This window comes from Cajanus cajan, chromosome 8 (genome assembly GCF_000230855.2).
Source record: "Cajanus cajan strain Asha chromosome 8, NIPB_CcT2T_4, whole genome shotgun sequence".
NCBI classification, from domain to species: domain Eukaryota; kingdom Viridiplantae; phylum Streptophyta; class Magnoliopsida; order Fabales; family Fabaceae; genus Cajanus; species Cajanus cajan.
Genome location: NC_138524.1, coordinates 7,147,418 through 7,168,379, shown reverse-complemented (window position 1 = coordinate 7,168,379; position 20,962 = coordinate 7,147,418). Strand labels below are relative to the sequence as shown.

Sequence of the window (20,962 nt, the reverse complement as noted above, 5' to 3'; positions counted from 1 at the left end):
CGCTCACGCCAAGTTGATAAAGACATGATGTTAGCTGATAATGTTACATGTACAATAATTATATAATATTATCATTCATTTATTTTATTATTAATATCCACGCAGTGTTTTAAAGTGATTTGGGTGTTTGTAATATGGTCATTATGGCTTCATCGGAATGGTATAATCTTTCAGCAAGGTGTAATGGATTGTAAAGAAGTGTTGGACAACATTAAACTGCGGTTATGGAAGTGGATTAAAAGTTCTGTCCCTGGTTGTTCTTTTAGTTACTCCAGTTGGTATTTCAGCCCACGTTTGTGTATTTCATAATTTTGCTTAGATTTTGAACTCTTCTGTAATGGGTTGGAGTACCCCTTGTACTCCTTATAATTAAAATCTTTTTGCTTATAAAAAAAAAGAACAAGTGAATTGATAAAAAAAAAATATATAAAAATAATATTATATAAATTATTAGATAATTTTTTATTGTACATGTTTACGTGTCTTTGTGACAGAGCAAAAGTAAGAAACGGACAAGTGAAATAAATAATCCTAAAAGTGAAGTTTTCTTAATAAGGCTTGAACCCTTAAGAAGTGAAAATCCTTAAATTTTGGAAAGAAATATTTTGTTTTAGGAAAAAAATGGCGTCGGTATTAAAAAGTTAAATGTTTGAAATGCTTTTTTATGTCATTTTTGTAAAGTTAAAATATACTAATTTGCTATTATTCTATCTAATCTCAATTTATTTTTAAATGCACTAAATATGTTACACTACTTGTATGCTATATTATTATGTGTTTGTAAAAAAAATATTATTTTGTTAAGAAAAACTTTTTTGTTGATATAGAATTAATCATATTGATTTAGTTGTATGTTTCACTATTTTTTTTCACCTCATTGGACCGTTCACATAGCATGTATAGGTATTATTTTTTTAGCTACAACGTATAAACACGTTTTCTGCCACAATTTTGGTCAAAGTAAAAAAAGCATGAGAGAACGGAACATTTAATGTCAAAACAAACCGACATTAATTCAATTATTCAAATCTCAGTATATACCTTTGACAAAAATATATATTAATATATGAAAAGATTTTAAATTAATATTTAAATTTATTTTTAATCACTTAAATTTAAGATATTTTTTTTTATCTTTCAAACTTAAATTATTATTTTTAATCTTTATAATTTTTAAAAATATTATGTTAATCATTCAAATTATTAATAATATATTTGAAAATAATAAATTATGACAGTTATATAATATTAATTGGGTTTAATATGATATTTTCATAAATAAAAATATTAATAAATAAATTTTATACGATAATATTTGATAAATTTTTTAATAAAATTTTGATATAAAATAAAACAATTTTTTTGAAATTATAAAAATTAAAAATAATAATTTTTAAATTTAAAAGATAAAAACAAATTTATCAGGATTAGAAATATATTTTTAAAAAATAAATATATTAAGTTAGGAAGAAAAAAAAGATGATCATTACATGATTATACTCTTAGTTTATTTTTATTTTGGGAAAACTATTTTTATAGAAATTTTCTTTTAAAAAAGCAAAAGTTATTTTTTTATTTTGGGAAAAACTATTTTTACAAAAATTTTCTTTTAAAAAAGCAAAAGTTATTTTTGTGATTTATAGATATATATTTTAAATTGATCTTTAATTATCAACTTAATAACATATTTGCTCTCTTTTTTTTCTTAATATATATATATATATATACTAAATCAAGTAAGTTTTATAAAAAAATTGGATTAAATTATACTTTTGTTTTTTTTATTTTGTCATTTAAATTTATTTTATTTTATTTATCTTTTTTAAATGTTGATTTTTATCTTTTTAAAATAATGGTCACTTTCAATTATGTGACATAATTTTGAATCAATTTTTCACTGATATAACATGTGAAACTTGTAATATTAGTTTCACTTATATGAAAACTATGAAATGTAATTAACATTTGTATCTACAAGAGTTATAAACATAGTGAAAATCGTGTGAAAAAATATATCTTACAAATAATTAAAAAATAATATGAATAAATTTTTTAAAGTTTTCAATTTGTACAATATCTATAACACATTTGGTTTGAATTTCATTTACACTTAATAGTTTGTGTATAATTGAATATTATAAGATAAGTTTCAAGTTTTAAATCAATAAAAAAAATTAAATACTAAATTAAATTAAATTTAATAAATAAAAGATTAAAATGAATAATTTAAAAGATAATGACTAAAATGAATATAAAAATAAAATAAAAGAGAAAAAGTATAATTTATTCAAAAAATTTAAATGCACTCTCTATATAACGTTTTATAATATTTTCATTTTTTTATTTAAAATTAAATTCAACGTCTTAATATATTTTATTTCTAAAATAAATACGTGCTAAAAAAAATCTTTAATCTTATTTTTAAGAGATCGAAAACATTTTAATTACTAATATTTAACTTAAAAGTTAAAAAATATATTATTAATAATAATAAATTATTTATTTTTGAAATTTGATATCTATGCAACCCGGAGAAAGGAAACTACTTCCATATGTTTACACAGATAAACAACATATAAGGGAAAGTTAAAATCAATAATCATCTTGTGTATTTTCAGTTGCTGGCCATTTTAAAAATCATTACAGATTTATTGAAACTCCTGAAATATCTTTTTTGACACCAAAACTCCTGATATATTTTAATTTTAAAATATAATAACATTTCACTTCTTTTAACTTTATTATATAAAAAATTTTATCATACATTTTTTTTACTGCACGTCCTTCAGTCTTAACGTCAAAATAGTCCAATATAATTTGTTTTTCTTTACCCACAATTGTCACAAATAAATAAATATTAAAATACTTCTTAACTTCTATAATTTGACTTGTCCATACAATTTAAAATAGATAATTTTTAGTTTTTATATTTATATTTATATTTATTTTTAATTTCTGTAATTTAAGATAAATTTGTTTAATTTATATATTTGTAATGTATCAGTCCTTTTCATTTTTATTTTTATTTTTTTTAACATTATCCGTATTTATGTAAAATAGAGATCTTCAATTTTGACAAAAGATTAAAAATTTAATATTAAAATTAATGATTAAAAATATTAAAAACTATAAATATAAGAATGAAATTAAAATCTATAAATATTAAAAATATCTATTTTAATTTATAGAGACTAAAAAAGTATAATAAGTAAAATTATATGAAAAGAAATATTTAAATTATTAATAAATAAATAAACAAGTTGAATAAGGTAATAAATAGGATGCGTATGGGGAAGGTGAATGAGATGAATGTTGTAAGATGCGGTGGCCCGCAACTACCTCCTTATGAGGTGGACAAGCTTCACGTGGAATCAAATACTCACTCCTTTTCTTGCGTTTAACAAGCTAAGTTTGTTTAAAACAAAGAGCGTAATTCATTACACTAAGAACCAAAAAACCGAAATTGGGTTTCAATCGGTGGTTCTAACTTGTAAGACACACCCTAAGATATGGAATCTATTTATCTTGATCGATGCTTGAAAATATTAAAATAATGACCAATAAAAAATAATGTTATATAAGTATATATTTATACATATGGACCGACTCACCTTGACTCATTTTTTTTTGTAAAGATAGGAAAGATTACGAAGATAGTCGATGTAAAGATTGAACTTAGGTCTTCGTGCTTCTAACTACCTCAACTCCTTCTCACTCAACTACTAGGCTAACTCTAGTGGTTCATCTGGACTCATTTTAAAAATAGGTCAACCTACTCTAACTCACTTTTATTTTTCTAAAAAAAAAATTGGTCTTGCCCAACCCACTACGGGTTGGTGAGTTATACGGGTCAACCCACCAACCCGTAAAAAAAAAATATCATTAAAATTTTAAATTTTAAATTAACTATAAATTAACATAATAATCATAAAATTAACATCATTAATAGTCATAAGTCATAATTTATCATACAAAATTAAATACAAACTATGATAAAAGTTCAAAATAAAAAATTTCAATATCCCATTATACACAATTAACTATAAACTATAATCAAATTTTATTTTTCTTTTAAATAAAAAATGGGCTAGTGGGTTGCTCAATCTATCACAGGTTCAACCTGAGTGGACCGATGAAAATGGGTCAATTTATAATATATCCACTTACTATAAGTTTTTTTTATTTATTTTAATATGACTCGCCCCGTTTTTAAGGTGAACTGGGTTGGGTCACATGGCATAGGTCATTTTGACGATTCTTTATATATTAGTCTTTAGAATACTATTTATGAAAAATAAATATATTCATATATAATATAAATTTTGATAATATATATATTATTAAAATAAAACTAGAATTATTATCAGTATTGATGATAGTATCTAAATTTATTTTTGTCGTAAAGAGAAATAGTTGGGGGCGCGTCCCAGAAGAGAAACATGCGTGTAGTGCCACTTGTCCAGCTGGAAGATAAACAAAGAAAGAGATAGTGATAGAAAGTGACAACAAAACGCCATATGCGTCGTATGACACATGCATTCTTCCAACAAATAACAATCTGGAATCCATATTCCATATCAGTTTTTCAATATTTTATATATATATATATATATATATATATATATATATATATATATATATATATATATATATGAAAACTAAATTGATTAAAATAAGTAACTAGAGAATCATCTCACTTAATTAAAAATTTAAGATTCGAATACTAATTCTTAAAATGCATAAAAATTAAGCTGAGAATATTAGCTTTTATATTCGATAGAAGAGACTCATCAATATTAATAATGACCAAAATATTGATTAATAATATATATTTTGTCTTAAAATGCATCTATGTGTACCCAATTAACGTGAAATTATTTTAATTTAATTAAAAATTTTGAGTTTAATGAGAAAAGCTTGTCTTTTGATTTTTAATTTAAAATGCTAATGATTTATTTCTAAGAAATGTATATTTGTAATTAAATGTTTCATTATAATAAGCATATTTTACTATAACCTATTTTTTACGAGAGTCGAGGGACAAGACTCCAAATTGCAAAGAATGATACTGTTTACTTGTTTTCATAAATTAAATTATAGATCAATGCGACACACGGGTAAATAAATTGTGTATAAAATGTAAAGCCAATCATTTTACGAAGTTTGTTTTTTATTTTTATAAAAGATAGAAATGTTATCGTACCATTGTATATAAAGTGGTTATGACTAAGTGAATACTATAGTTTGTATTAATTATGTACCGGAAGGAAGGAGATTATCACGTATCGCAACATGTGGATGTCACGTGTCCTGTGCCAATTCACCTAGTTACCATAATCGGCTTGACCATACTGACAATCAAGACGGCTGAAGGCCTAGGTATGATGTGTCACGCATCTCCGATGGAACAACTCATTTGAGTTACTTCATGTATTGAAAAATGAAAAATGTGATTTTTAATATGTTATGTTAGCATTAAGCAACTCAAACAGAAATTTATTCCAATAGTAATAAATTTTAAAAAATTTAACTTTTATATATATTTTTTTCAAATCATTTATGAACTAAATTAAAAATTTTATTAAAAAAGATAATTACACTACAATAAAAGAATTATTTTTTAACTCATTTTTTAATTTATTTTTAATTTTTAGAATTATTTTTCAACTCATTTTTTTATTTTTTTATTTTTTTTTTATTTTTTAATTCTTTAACCCAACGTCTCATTTTCTTCTTCCTTTTTCTTCACCCTTTCTTTTCTTCTTTTCAAAATTGAATCCGACAAATCAAATTCAAAGCCACAATTCATTACATACAATTCATTCCTGAGTGTCACAGTGAGAGTGCCATGGGGTGCGTCTCCTCCAATTTGCTAAACCAAGATGAAGAGTTGAGCCAACTAGGTTCCTCCGCCTTGGGCCACCACATCATCTCCCTCACCTCCACCACCTACAACTTCATCACCCTCCCTCACCCTCGTGCCTCCGTAGTCTACCCGTTCGTCTCCGCTATCCAACCGCGCGCCTCCGTCGTCTAACCACCGCCTCATCACCGCGCCTCCTTCCGTTCACAAAGGTAACTAAGCAACCCTATCTCTTCTGCAAGAAACTCCTGCTGCCACGTCACACCCCTCCAACGGTAAGAAACTAAGATTGGAGTTGCTTGATGGGCTAAGCAACTCCCATTAGAGTTGCTCTTAATAACTCCATTAGTCGTTTGGCTACATTGTCTCAACCCTACCAGTAGCCAAGACATCCAAACGAACATATATTATGATACTTTCTCAATGACTTCCTTAAAGTCATCTTGGCCATATCGGTAATTGAGATAATCAAATACACAGTCTTGTCCCACGCAAGAATTTGGTTATCTCGATTGTTGATATGACCAAGACTTTCAAGCATACCTAACATCTTGATCACTAAAAGACGTATGAATTTCACCAAATGGTTCGCATCTTCTTTGTCGAGGACCGAGAAGGCTGAAACAATGACATTAGCAACTTGTTACAACAAATTATGACTAACAAAAATAATACAAGGTTAAGTAATAATTCATCATTAATCACCATATTAACTAATTTGATAATCATGGAATGAGGCTCGCCACGCCTGAACCCATTACGATTAGTATAAATAGTTATACAAAACGATGTATAATTACTGTTCAATTATTGATACTATCGATATTCGTGTTTGTCTTGACTTGAACATTCGAGTGCTTTTCACAGGTATCTTTCTCTTGTCTATTGGTTTGTAGCTATCATTTGGCCCTCAGAATACGAAAAGATAACTAGTGTACCCCTAGACAGGTACAAATCATTTACAGTATTTTTAATACATCTTTAAAAAAATATAAAAGAATAAAAAAAAAAGTGGGTGGATGAAAGGGAGTGAGGGGTTGAGGGCTGCTCCAAACCCACTTTTAAAAAAATATAATAAAAAAATCACATTCATTATGATTAAAATTATGTATTATACAAATATATATATATATAATTTTATCAATAATATCATATATTTTTAATACAAAAACTTGTTATACAATTAACACATGATTTTTTTTTCTCTTTTGAATATGTGAAAGAATCAGAATTTGATCTTTATGATAAATTTCAAAGTATTGCGTCATAGATTTCTCAAAGTCCAAGATAATAAAAACACTTAATTGTCAAAATTGAGTATATATGAAGCCAAAAAGTATTTCATCTTTTAGTAACTACTATTTCTAGAATATATATAATGGTCAATATTTTTGTTTCAAAAGTGGAACTAACATTCAATGATTTAACAAGATATCTATCTAAATATGCATTATAATCTTTGAATATGGCAATACAAGTAAATCCTCCATGCTTTACACATGCTTTATAAAAACTATATTCATACAACAAAATTTCAATTTCATTAAAATCACATATAATTTTAAAAAAATTAATTTAATTTACTTTTTTCAAATAATTTTTTTTCAAATAAAAAATTATATAATTTTAACTATATTATACAATATTTTTTTTATTTATGTAGTTACTATCTTAAAATTAAAAAATACAATATTTTAACATTAAAATTATTATCAAATATTTTTCTTTTAAAACTATTTAATATTTTTATTTAAATATTTTAGTTAATAATATACTTTAATTTTACACGTTATAATCCATATACGAATAGATAAAATAGATTCATTCACACTCATGAAAATTAGACCTCATGTCTTGTGCTATAAAGCTCACTATCAAGGCCACAAGCCTACTTACCTTACAGAGCTATAACTTCAACAGTATATTATATAAAATATTATTGCATAAATTAATTGTTTTAAAAATTTTAATTTGATGTTAATCTATTTTAAAATTAATAATAATATTTCACTTAAAAAAATTATTTTTGGTAGATTAATTATATAACTTATTGTTTAATATTTTTTTACAGAATAAATATAAGCATATAATTAAGTTTTGCATTTTATTTTATTTGTATAGTTTTTTTTTCATACACCACAACACTATACTATATATTTTAATATTATTTATACACTAGAACAGCGATATACAGTAAGGGATTAGATAATATTATCATATCATTGTGGCAAAATAAAACAACATATTACAACAGGACTTTCAACCTATTGTCTAATGAGAATGATTTTAGTAGATTAACTTTAGCAAAAATATTTATAAAAAATTATCTCAACATGTTATCTCTTTAAATTAATCTTTTTATTTTAAAATTAAATTTCAATATTTTCTAAAAAAATTCAATTGCTATAAATATCTTTGTATTGTATATGAATTATTTATCATATTCTAAAATATAATTTATATATTTATTAAGAATGTTAATTGTAATGTAATTTGTATCTTTTTGAAAAAAATTGTTTATTATTTAATTATAGTTATATATATATATATAAATATTTTATGTATTTCACATACTAAAATACAAATTAAAATTATTTTGAAAATAGTTTATATATTTTTTTAATAATACATTATTGTTTTCTAACTCTCTCAAACAAACATTTTTCATATTTTTTTTCCACATTTTAATCTTTTTTGGGTTTATATTTTAGACACTACTTCTAATAATTTTTTTTTATATTTAATCTGCTATTCTTTATCTCTAAAATAAAATAATATTTTTGTTAAATATTTATTATATATAACTAAAATATTTTTTAAAAAGGTAAAAGAGTAAGAAAAAAATCCTTTAGAATCTCATTATTGAACAAAAACAACAACATTTAAAAAAAATCCTTGAATAATTGTAACACTTTCATTTCATAACTCTATTATTTGATTGGTGATATAAGCGTGAGGAAATTGACTCTCCTTTAAGTTCTATGTGGTATTTGTATGCGAACAAAATCAAGATGCATGTATATAAAGTGACCAATTGAGAAAGTACTAGGTCAATGACTTAGTCTCCAACCTGATATCGGAAGGTTGTGGTATTTAAATAGTAGTCGGTGGACTAATCCCATTAATGACTTAGTGTTGTATGCTAATGTTGTGGTAGGTTTATACCCAAACTATTTTACCTTGACATTGTACCATGCTTACTTATTTAAGTGGTGAAACCTAAAAAATAATATAGATTATGCTTGTTATTGTTTTTGGCCTCATGTTAGTCATTGTTTTTGGTCTTAGTGTATTTTTGGTATTATATCAATCACTTTAATTTGGTAGGGTTAAACCATTTAAATTGCTCACTCTAAGATGTAAGAGATCTCTATAGTTGGCTTGCATGACAACGCATTACATATGATGTATAAGTTGATACGTTGTACATGCTATGAGACGTTAAGTCATGGTGTTTATATTGTTGTAAGCTATATATATTTGTTTTGATAACGTTGTTTATAAGATGATATGTTGAATTATTTTCACTAACTTACCCAATATTTTACTTGTGGTTAGAATTACGATGATCATATTTGGTATGTATGCAAAACAAGATTAGTAGGGTGGTTTGTATAGTTGGAAGATAGTCATGTTGGAGGTGGCTAGTTTTGGTTGTTGTTGGCTACTCCTATGTAGTCAGGTTTTGTATAGATGTTGATCGACATTTGTTTTTTTTTTTTTTTTTTACTCTTAGTACTATATTTTGTATATTACTTCTATGTACATAATATTAGTTACTGGCTATATTATAAACTCGTATTTTGATGCATGTTACTTAGTCTTCTGCTATGCATATTTGCTTAATAGTATGTGTATTAACTTGTCGAGTCGTTACAATAATGGTCCCTTAAAAAAATATCATTTAAGATAATAATTTCAATTTATACATAGAAAATATTTGTATGTTTAAAACATTTATATATTATGAAATTTGATTATAATTTAAATACTTAAATATATTTTTAGTTCCTCAAATTTATGATAAATTTGTTTTTGATTCCTTAAATTTAAAATTATTGTCTTTAGTCTTGTAATTTTTAAGAATATGGTTTTAGTCTGTCAAGTCATTAATAACATACTTGAAAGTGACAAATTGAGATAATTATGCATTATTAACTGGTTTAATGTGATATTTTTACTAATAAGAACATCAACAACTAAATTTTGTATGACAATATTTGACAGACTCTTTAAAAAAAATTGAGTATAAGGAATTAAACAAGATTTATTTTAAAATTATAGGGGCTAAAAAAGCTAATTTTAAAATTTGGGAGACTAAAAACAATTTTATCTTAAATTTGAAAGATTAAAAACATATTAAAGACTTTATTAAGTTATAAGTCACCAAACTAAATTTTAAAATGAAAAATTATCAATAAGTTATAACGTTTGAAAATAATTTATTTTAAGTGATAAACTACATATAAGAGAAAAAAAATATTTAATAAAATAATTAAAATTATATTAAATAAATATTTTCACTAAAATAATAAGATAAATATTAAAATTAAATACATTTTTTTCAAAAAAAACTAAATACATTAAGTGATTGGAAAATTTTAATATTTATATAATTTTAGTTTTATTTTTGACACACAGTCTTGACAAATAACATTATATTATATATTTTTAGTTAATTTTAAAATAACAAAATTTAAAATTAGTAAAATTCAAATAAAATTAAATCACAAAAAAATAATTTAATTTAATTTAGATTTCATGATATATTTAAGCCAAACTACACTTAAATTTTTTTATTTGATTCAAGTGAAAATTTAAGAAAAAATCAAATAAACTGCAGATCACATACTCCTATAAGAATTTGTCCACTAGTATTATTTTGTTACAAATTGTTATATAGTATTTTTTATTTTATAATAATTTATCTACGGTTAATATAAAATTGAAGACAAAACTAAATATAACTCTCTAAGTGTTATTATCAAATTAAAATTTAAAGTTTCATATAGGTAATTTTTATAATAAAACATGTATTAAAGGATTATACAAATCTGGATGTGAAATTTCTATTGTAATCGAATTATAACATTAACAATAGCTGAGAAACTCCACTTTACACAAATTAAAGGTATATAGACTGATTTGAATATTAAATTTACCTTTCTTGCAAAAAAGAAAAAGAAACTAATTTAAACATATTGACAATGTGTCCGCTAATATTCTTGAGATACAATTTATTATATATTGTATTTTTTAATTTTGGTTCGTCCCTGGTCTACAGGGAGTGACTAATCTCCTCGTTACGTGGGAGACACCTCAAAGGGTGGGATAACTGACCCCAAGATTTAACGCGACTGCATACACAAAATAAGATTTGAACCCCTGACCTTGTTTAAGCGTGAATCAATCCCTATCACTGAACCACACACTTAGAGTTTGTATTTTTTATTTTATAATAACTTATTCAAAGATAGAATAAAATTTAAATACAATTACTTAATTAGAGTTATGCAACAAGAATTGAAATTCGTCTAAGTAATATGTATAATAAAAGTATCCATTTAAACATATACACAAATTTAAATGCAAACTTCTAATTTTGATTGAATAATACATGAACAATATCAAAGAAACTGTATTTGAGTTTTTTTTCCCCACTAATTTGTATTTGGTTTATAATATGAATTTTGTATATTTAAAACCAATGAAAATAAAACTAAAAAAATATTAATTTCTTAGAAAATGAAACAAAAATATTAATTTCTTAAAAATATAAAAATATACACATAATTATGTTAATTTTTAATTATACATTCAAATACCAACAAAAATATGAATAAGGTGATAAACAATTATTTCAATTTAATAAATGGTTTCAAGTATAACTGTCAAAACAGGTAGCTCGACCCATATGTGCTGCCCCACCTTGACTAACTTTAAAAATGAGCTAACCCAGCCTGACTCACTTTTAATTTGCTCAAAATTTTTCTGACCCAGCCCGCCCCACCACGAGTCGGTGGGTTATACGAACCAACCCACAAAAAATAAAAAAAAAGTATTAACAAAATTCAAAATTTTAAATTAACTATAAATTAACATAATCATAAAATTAGCATCATTAATAGTCATAAGTCATAACTCATAATACAAAATTAAATACAAACTATGATAAAAGTCTAAAATAAAAAAATTTCAATATCCCATTATACGTAATTAATTATAAATCATAATCAAATTTCAAATTTTTAAAAAATGGGTTGGTGGGCTCGGCAACCCACCACGGGTTCAACCCGAGTGAGCCGGGTTGAAATATACCCACTTACTATAAATTTTTTTAATTTATTTTAGCCCGGCCCAACTCATTTCAAGGTGGGTCGGGTTGGCCCATGACCCATTTTAACGGCTCTAATTTCAAGTTCCAATCCTAATAACTTTCAGTAAAAAGAAAAAATAAATAAATTATACATTCAAATAATTTTATCAATCTTATTTAGTTATTGATTTTTTATATCTTGACAATTGTCTATCCATTCACTTTTTTTCTTCTCTAAAGATGATTTAATTTTCATCTACATGTAATAAACTTGTTCTTAAGACAAATACAACACCATAAATACTATTAGTATTATTTTTTTATTAGAATTGATTTTTTTAATATTTAATAAAAAATTTTATTACATGAAATAAAATTTAAATTCCAATGAAACAGCAACTCATATAGTATTACCCATTTTCTTTTGAATACTAGCATTATTAAAAAAAAAAATTCTGGGCCACAAAATTTGGCTCATAAATGTAACAGTAGTGAAGCACAAGTTTACAAATTAGACAGGCCCAAGTGGTGCGAACCTGCATTCGCAGCCGCATGCACCTTTTTTTCATTTTACACCAGAAATTTATAAACCTTCTCTTGTCGTCTCAACCCAACTTAACCGAACCTAACCCGAAGCATTTTTTCTCTCTCTTCTCTCTCTCTCTAGCTTTCACTTTCTTTTCCCTGGTTCCGATTTAGGGCACCCGAACTCGGTCTTTGACTCAGAACTAGCTCTGATCTGCTCCTAAGGTACTCTCTCTTCCTCTTCGCGTTCGAGTCCGAGTTGATCCGACTCGTTCCAACTTCGATCTACTTGCTTTCCACTTCTTCATTTCCTTCGTTAGATCCTCGTGACTGTTCCCTCACTCCTCCTAAGTTTCCGCGCTTTTCTTCAACTTCGAATTTCGCCTTAGGTTTTTATTCCTTATTCGATTCCGCAAACTGAAACCTCTATGTTGCCAATGCTAGTGTCATATTTTGCACGTTGTTTGCTCTGCTCTGCGATGTGAAACAATTGAGGAATACGCAATTGAAAATTTAACGCGCCCGAGTTTTTGTAACTTGTTGTTGCTGCTCTTGATTTATCGCTTTGTCGGTGTGTGTAGGCAATCGTTTTTGGAAATGGTTTATGCTTCGCGTAGGAATGGGAAATACACTTGGAAATTGATTTAGGGTTTGCATATCGTTGCTACAGGTTTAAGTTTAGTGTAATACGTCTTTCTCAATCCGTGAGTTGAAACATGCGCTGATTGTTTCTTTAAATTGTGGACGGAGCCACTGAAAACTGTGGTGCGCTGTGGTTAATGTGATTGCCGGCGTTGAGACTGTTGTGGTTGCGTTGCAGCTGTTTTATGTGTGAAGGGATTGAAAATCGCTCTGCAATTGTGCGTTGATGTAGTTGTGGACAACACTACAATTGAAATCTCAATATTGGTCTATTCTAATTTCTAAGTGAAACTTCAAATTTTATTTTTATGCCAGCATGTAAATAACGTGTAGAATGAATAATATATGTATTGAATTTACAATGTCATCTAATTACAAGTTTGTTGACTTTTTGGAATAAATACTTTAGAAGTTATACTTGGGATGATTTATGATTGGGTGATAGTGTAGAATATTCTATACTGTTGGTGCATGTTTGTTATATGGTTTACTGATTGTATTATTTCGTCTGTTGGTCTTGAAGTTGTTTGGATGTTTCCATGTTAATAATATGTAATAATGTGGAAAAAATAACCTGGATTTGTAGAGTAGCATGCTTAGTTACATCTTTGTTAGTTTGGAGAAGGGAATTGGGTTCTAATGGAAGAACTTGACAAATGTGACTTCCTTTTTGTTTTCATTAGTTTGGTTTTGTTTGTTCTATTCTATTATTGGTTGCTAACAAGTTACTGTATTGAATCATGTCTAATATTGTCTTTTACATCATGTTATTTTAGGGTGTTATTTGGTTGCAAGGAAACACTTCTCAGATTGTTATTGTTCTGACGACTTTGAATACAAAGGAGGACCATTTTCAGCAAGGGATGATTTTTGGCTTGACCTTTTGAAATTCATGCCATGTCGGGGTTACTTAATGTATTCCCTTGTGTCCTGAAAAGCTTCTCCCCTTCCTATCCTTGTTTTAATTTTTTTTTTCTTTTGGCAATTATCTTCAGCATTTGATATTTCCCTCCACTCTTTTGCTTGGTCATGTCTACTAAATTGCTGTAATGTTGTATTTTGATTTATTTTCATAAAGAACTTTCACTTTTCTCTTGCTATATTGAAGTATATGGCTTATATTATGAGTTGCAAATTCCAGCTTGATTCATTTCATTCATGTTAAACTCATCAAAATTTATAATAATTGCCTTGTTTTGTATATATAATAATAATGCATCACATACATGCATGGTAGCACGATTCCTTGATTTTTTTTAAGTGGATTATTTTACATGATTAAAATCTATCTCCACACATCAACATGCCATATGTTACAAAATTCTTGTGTTTTTCGAGATGACTTTATACTGTTTTCTAGAATGTTTTACCAAAAAATTATGGGAAGAGATTTTGGAGATTTGAAATGTGTGACAAACAAAAGGACATTGTCATCTATTCAAAGACTATGTTGTATGATTGGAGCTGAATAGTAGGATGTTCAGGAGGAAGGCATTGGAGGAATTCTCATGTACTAAAACTAGATCTTTGATCTTAATTTTTTGTGATCTTTAATAATTTTGACAGCTTCTTTTTGTATGCTTGTTTACTACTGGCAGTTGCATCCATGCATGGTTAGCAAATTAAAGGTTATCAGGAAATGCTAATAATAATATTTAAAATTTCAACCTGTTGTATAAGAATTCATGCTTTTTGCTTGTTGGATGCATTGCATAGAATAATATATATGTATTTGTTTTAACTTATGATTGTTACTATTTTAAATCATAAAATGTTGATTGCCACTTTAAAATTTTATTCTTTTTAGCACGCCTATTTTAATTTTAATTTTTAATCCTAACAGTCTTCGTTGCAGTCTTCTCTGAATGGATCTGCCTCAAATCTTCCAGATGGTGCTGGGCGGTCTTTTGCTACATCCTTTTCTGGTCAGTCTGGTGCAGCCTCCCCAATTTTTCATCACACTGGTGGGGAGCTTTTACTGGATGTACTTCATTTCATCTTTCCATGTAGTTGTATGATTGTTAGGTTCTTGCTGCAGGAGCTATTCAAGGATTGCACAATATTCATGGGAGCTTTAATGTTCCAAACATGCCTGGTACACTTGCATCAAGAAACTCAACTATAAATAATGTACCATCGGGGGGTGTTCAACAACCCACTGGAAGCCTTTCTAGTGGAAGATTTACATCCAATAATCTTCCAGTTGCATTGTCTCAGGTTTGTATTGGGTCGTGTATTTGTGGTTTTAAACTGTTCAAGGGAACTCTCACCTCTTCATTCGGTCATTTTAATTTTGCTGCGATGTTATTTACTGCTTTTTTGTCTGTCTCAATTATATTTGCAGCTATCTCATGGAAGCTCCCATGGACATTCAGGAGTCACCAATAGAGGAGGTATAAGTGTTGTAGGAAACCCTGGATTTAGTAGTAGCACAAATGGAGTTGGTGGTTCTATTCCTGGGATTCTTCCTACATCTGCTGCAGTTGGTAACCGAAATGCTGTTCCAGGATTGGGAGTATCCCCAATTTTGGGAAATGCAGGTCCTCGAATCACAAGTTCTGTGGGAAACATGGTTGGAGGAGGAAATATTGGAAGGACTGGTGCAGGATTGTCTGTGCCTGGTCTTGCATCTCGTCTGAATTTGGGTGCAAACAGTGGATCCGGTGGTTTAGGTATGCAAGGACAGAATCGATTGATGAGTGGTGTGCTTCCACAAGGTATGCATTTTTATTGTCACTAGTGCTTTAACGGTGTGAAAGTAATTTTGCCTGAGGGATTCAGATATGTTTAGGTTATTTTTTGTATTTAGTGTCAATTTTCTATTTTTTGTCGATGTAGTTTCTTACTTATAACATTTTGTGCAGTAAAATATATTACTACACTTCCTTGTTAGGGATAAACTTTTCTTTTCTTGTCTTTCTAGTTCAATGTCTTGAATGCTGTTTTGTACTACCTTCTTTGTAGCATCAGTTGACATGTGGTATGGGTGTTTTTTATAAGTTTGTCACATACAAATGATACAAGTTACAGAAGTGACATGCCATCATAATCTGGTTTTTTCAGTTATGGTCCTGGTTGTGGGAATTACTTTTGTTATTTCTGTTTGTCTGTCTCTCTCATCTTCGGTGATGGGGGAAGAGTGGTGCTTTATGCAATGAACATGTTATATTTATTCTTTTGTTCCTTTCTCTTCTCTCCAAGATGAATTGGATACAATAGTGTTTTGCTTAACTTTTCTTCCTTACGTTTGCTTTATGGAGTATTTGTCTATGAAAGAAATTTCCCTTGATCCAAGCATTTTCTATTTCCCCTTGCCGTTGTAACTGTACAACTGTTTTATTTTTTGTGGTGTAAAAAGAAATGGGGTACATATTGTCATTGTCATTTGTGAGTGACGAGTGACTGCAAAGCCAAAATTACCATGGTGCAATGATGGATGGCGTGGTAGCTGTTGTTTTCTAAAAGGCAACCACCAAACAAAAGAAACTAGTGATTTCTGGGAGTAGGATCCTTGACAATTTTCTATGTTGAGATTCTGAGTGGCAAGGTTTTGAGCATTTTGGGTTGTTTTTTGCATTGAGATGTTTATTGTTTAGGACGAGAGAGAATGAGATACATATAATGAATACGTGTTTCTGAATTACACTGCAGAGCATATATTTATATTAGGAATAATAATTACAAGAATAATTATACAGTTACCCTAATCAACATAATTACCATAATATAACATGCCCTATTTAGTATTTATGATGCTACTGTAGTTAAATATTTTCAATACTTATATCGTGTGAAACAGAAAACTTAACTCTTAAAAGTAAGAAGTCAAAGGCTGAAACAGGGCGAAAGGGAGTTTTGACAGATAATTCCCATCTGTCAGCCATATTCACTCTGGCTACTTTTTTCATCTGCTCTGCAGTAGTACAGGCATGTCAAAGTCACCACGGGGGATTTTATAATGGGAACCCTCCTCTGAATCACATTATTCTGCTATATTGAGCATTTTTGGACAAGATTGTGGACTTTTATCCTCAACAAGAGCAGCAAGTCTGCAATTTTCACTTTTTTAAACTTGATAATGTGAATTTATATTGTGGTATGCTTTCTGTTGCATTTATTTCTGCTTTTTTGCCTGCTTTCAAATTTGTTGGCTCTGGTGCATTTATGCAATTTATTTTGTCAACTGATATAAAAAGGTTTCCTTATGTGATGTGTGAATGTTAAATGTTACTATGCCAGCAAAATCTAACTGAACAATTTATAGAGCAGCTGTTTATTTGAGATTTATATGAATTATACGTTCAAATCATTTGTATATTCAACATGTAAATCTTCCACCTTCAATAGAGTTGACTATGGTAACAGACATTTTCTTGTTCCAGGATCTCCACAGGTAATTTCAATGCTAGGAAATTCTTATCCTAGTGCTGGAGGTCCACTTTCCCAAAGCCATGTTCAAGCAGTAAGTAACTTGAACTCTATGGGGATGTTGAATGATGTGAATACCAATGATAATTCACCTTTTGACATCAATGACTTCCCTCAACTGACAAGTCGTCCGAGTTCTGCTGGAGGGCCTCAAGGACAGTTGGGTAAGTAAAGATAAATGTTTTGATGCTTGATATATTTGTGCACCCTGTACAATAAAGAATGATATAAACAAAAAAATTTCAGGTTCTTTACGGAAACAGGGTCTTGGTGTTAGTCCCATTGTTCAACAAAACCAAGAGTTTAGCATTCAAAATGAGGATTTCCCAGCTTTACCAGGATTCAAAGGTGTAGTATTGCTTCTATTTTGGAGGTTAAAGTGTATTCTTAGGGAGATGGGTTGTTGAATGAAATTGATACTATCTACTTAGAAAATTCTTCTGGATCTGTATGCATGTTCACTTTCAGAGCATGGCTTTGTTACTCTGTTTTATTATTCTCTGTATTATTTCAGTGCTTGGGCTTTGGTTGGTTTTGATACGTGTATATATGCACCCCTGCTTTCTGTTTCAAGTTAAGTTTCTGTATCATCTGTGATATAGTGAGAATGCTTTATTGTCTCTAAATTTTGCAAAGGAAATAATTACTTTTTAGGTGTAAACCGGATAATCTTTGATTTCTTTGCCAGAAATGAAAACTCTTTTTCTAATTATTTTTTTATTACCTTTGTTTATTTACATAATTCTATCTGAGTCGAAGTTGCTCAATTAAATTCAATATTTGTTTCTTACCATGTTATTTGTGCAGGTGGTAATGCAGATTATGCTATGGATATGCACCAGAAAGAACAACTTCATGACAATGCCGTGCCAATGATGCAATCTCAGCATTTCTCTGTCAGTTACATGTTATAAATGTTTTAGAAATCTTATCTATATACATATCCTTTTATACAATATTGATGGATCCAAAAACTGTTCTCACTACTGAACTTTTCATGACTTCTATCTGCAGATGGGAAGGTCAGCTGGTTTCAGCTTAGGGGGTACATATTCATCACATCGAACACAACAGCAACAGCATGCTCCTTCAGTCAGTAGTGGCAATGTCTCTTTTTCATCTGTTAACAACCAGGATCTTCTCCATCTACATGGATCAGATATTTTCCCATCTTCACATTCAACCTATCATTCACAGGTGTGTATGTTTGTATTCGTCAATGGCAGAACTAGTGTTTTATAATGAATAAGTTCTTCCTGCTGAAAATCAAATTACATGTTTCCTACTAAAGCAAGTATTCCTGACATTCTAGTCGCTTTTGTATTTTGGTTTAGACCAGTGGACCTCCTGGCATTGGATTAAGGCCTCTAAATTCTCCAAATACAGTTTCTGGTATGGGTTCATATGACCAGCTCATCCAGCAATATCAACAGCACCAGAACCAGTCCCAGTTCCGCCTTCAAATGTCAGCTGTAAATCAGTCTTTCAGGGATCAAGGCATGAAGTCTATTCAAACCGCACAATCTACACCAGATCCTTTTGGTTTGCTTGGCTTGTTAAGTGTGATCAGGATGAGTGATCCCGACCTGACATCTCTTGCTCTTGGAATTGATCTTACTACACTGGGCTTAAATTTGAATTCATCAGAAAATCTTCACAAGACCTTTGGGTCTCCATGGTCTGATGAACCAGCCAAGGGCGATCCAGAGTTTAATGTACCACAATGTTATTACGCCAAACAGCCACCTTCTCTACATGTGAGATGTTTACATTATGGTTTATGATTTCATTTCACTATTATTAATCCTTTTCTTTGGGCTAATTTCATATTATTGCACATGATGCAGCAAGGTTATTTTTCCAAGTTTTCGGTGGAAACATTGTTTTACATATTTTACAGGTACCTTTAAAATCTGAATATCACTTGCTTTTTCATTGACTTGCTGCTTGGTATTTTATAATCAGATTAAAAATAATCGTTTTTGCAGCATGCCCAAAGATGAAGCACAATTATATGCCGCTAATGAGCTGTATGCACATCGTCTCCAATCTTTTTTTTTTCTTTCTTTTTTTGAATGATTTGAGCTTTATTTCTATTTCATTTTGGGATTTCTATAATTTGGGAACAAGTACTAGATAAGTGGTTAATTAAATAATGCATGGTTAACACATTAACCGTTTTTTCTTAACCACTTATCTAGTTTCAGTATTTCTGAATTAAAAATATTTTGACAAATTCCTAAATTATAATTCTCTGCAATTGTTTTCCCAATTCAACAATTTCTAACGAGGTAGGGTTTGTTGCTCTCAGTTACAACAGAGGTTGGTTTTATCACAAAGAACATCGTTTGTGGTTTATAAGAGTTCCCAACATGGAGCCGCTGGTTAAAACCAACACATACGAGAGAGGATCTTATCACTGTTTCGAACCAAGCATATTTGAAACCGTCCGCAAGGTTAGTTTTTGTAAATATAATTTGATGTTCTTGAACTCTTCCTCTGCTCCAAAGCTATATTATTTTATTCCCCAATAAATATTGTTCTATTTTTAAGCCTCTAATGTACAACCTCCTTGCAGGATAATTTTGTTCTTCATTATGAAATGTTGGAAAAGAGACCACATCTGCCTCAACATTGAGGAGGAAACAAAAACCTTTATTGTAAAGTTTCGATTATGGATTTAATGCCTCGGAGTCATTTTGCAGCATTAGTATTCTTCAATTTGGCATTTCTTCCAATCTTGTCGCTTTAGTTATTCAAGCTAGTTTTTTCCCCCCCCTTTTTTCCGTGCCCTAATACAAACAATAATTAGGATAAATAGGATAACCTAGCTGTCTGACAAATGGTTCTCTGCCCATTAGCTAATGCACACAAAAAACACCTGAATCGAAAATTGGATGTATTGTCTTGGAGTTATTCTCCGCTTTCCCAAATAATTTATTTAAATCTATTAGGATCAAGGATCTTTAAATTGGACTTGTGATTAGTTCAGGACACTTTAAGCCAGGGAAGTAAAAAAATGGTCAAGCAGTAATCTAATTGGTCAAAGGCTGATAAAATTAGTGGCTGAAAACTAGTCTTGAACTGGAGGTTAAAACATTAATTTATTCATTTATATTTAAATAAATAAATGCTTATATATATAAATAGTATGAGTTTTGATTATAACATAATTTTTTGAACACTAC

The 20,962-nt window shown here is 28.6% G+C and overlaps 1 protein-coding gene and 1 non-coding gene across 7 annotated transcripts; one reads left to right on the top strand and one right to left on the bottom strand.

The window, feature by feature from the left end:
• The first annotated feature begins 12,770 nt into the window (after positions 1-12,770).
• On the top strand, positions 12,771-20,512 carry LOC109798481 (NOT2 / NOT3 / NOT5 family). 6 transcript variants are annotated; one of them, XM_020358798.3, is made up of 15 exons: positions 12,771-12,929; positions 14,123-14,261; positions 15,202-15,310; positions 15,385-15,563; positions 15,691-15,739; positions 15,854-16,063; positions 17,729-17,938; positions 18,021-18,122; positions 18,582-18,670; positions 18,789-18,971; positions 19,109-19,531; positions 19,622-19,674; positions 19,763-19,804; positions 20,086-20,230; positions 20,353-20,512. In XM_020358798.3, the coding sequence occupies exons 2-15, from the start codon at positions 14,244-14,246 to the stop codon at positions 20,410-20,412; spliced, it is 1,872 nt and encodes a 623-aa protein (XP_020214387.1). In that variant the 5' UTR covers positions 12,771-12,929; positions 14,123-14,243; the 3' UTR covers positions 20,413-20,512. The 6 variants fall into 6 exon arrangements, with proteins under 6 accessions (XP_020214387.1, XP_020214386.1, XP_020214385.1 ...); XM_020358797.3 differs by having other exon boundaries at positions 15,190-15,310; XM_020358796.3 differs by having other exon boundaries at positions 15,202-15,271; positions 15,691-16,063.
• On the bottom strand, positions 15,230-15,310 carry LOC114915935 (small nucleolar RNA snoR35). Its single transcript, XR_003804199.1, has one exon. It is a non-coding gene; the product is annotated as a small nucleolar RNA snoR35 (small nucleolar RNA).
• Positions 20,513-20,962: the final 450 nt, after the last annotated feature.

Coding starts and splice junctions, on each gene's coding strand:
- LOC109798481 (XM_020358793.3), top strand. Junction 18,972..19,108: donor ATTCAACCTATCATTCACAG/GTGTGTATGTTT, acceptor ATTTTGGTTTAG/ACCAGTGGACCTCCTGGCAT. Junction 19,532..19,621: donor AACAGCCACCTTCTCTACAT/GTGAGATGTTTA, acceptor CACATGATGCAG/CAAGGTTATTTTTCCAAGTT.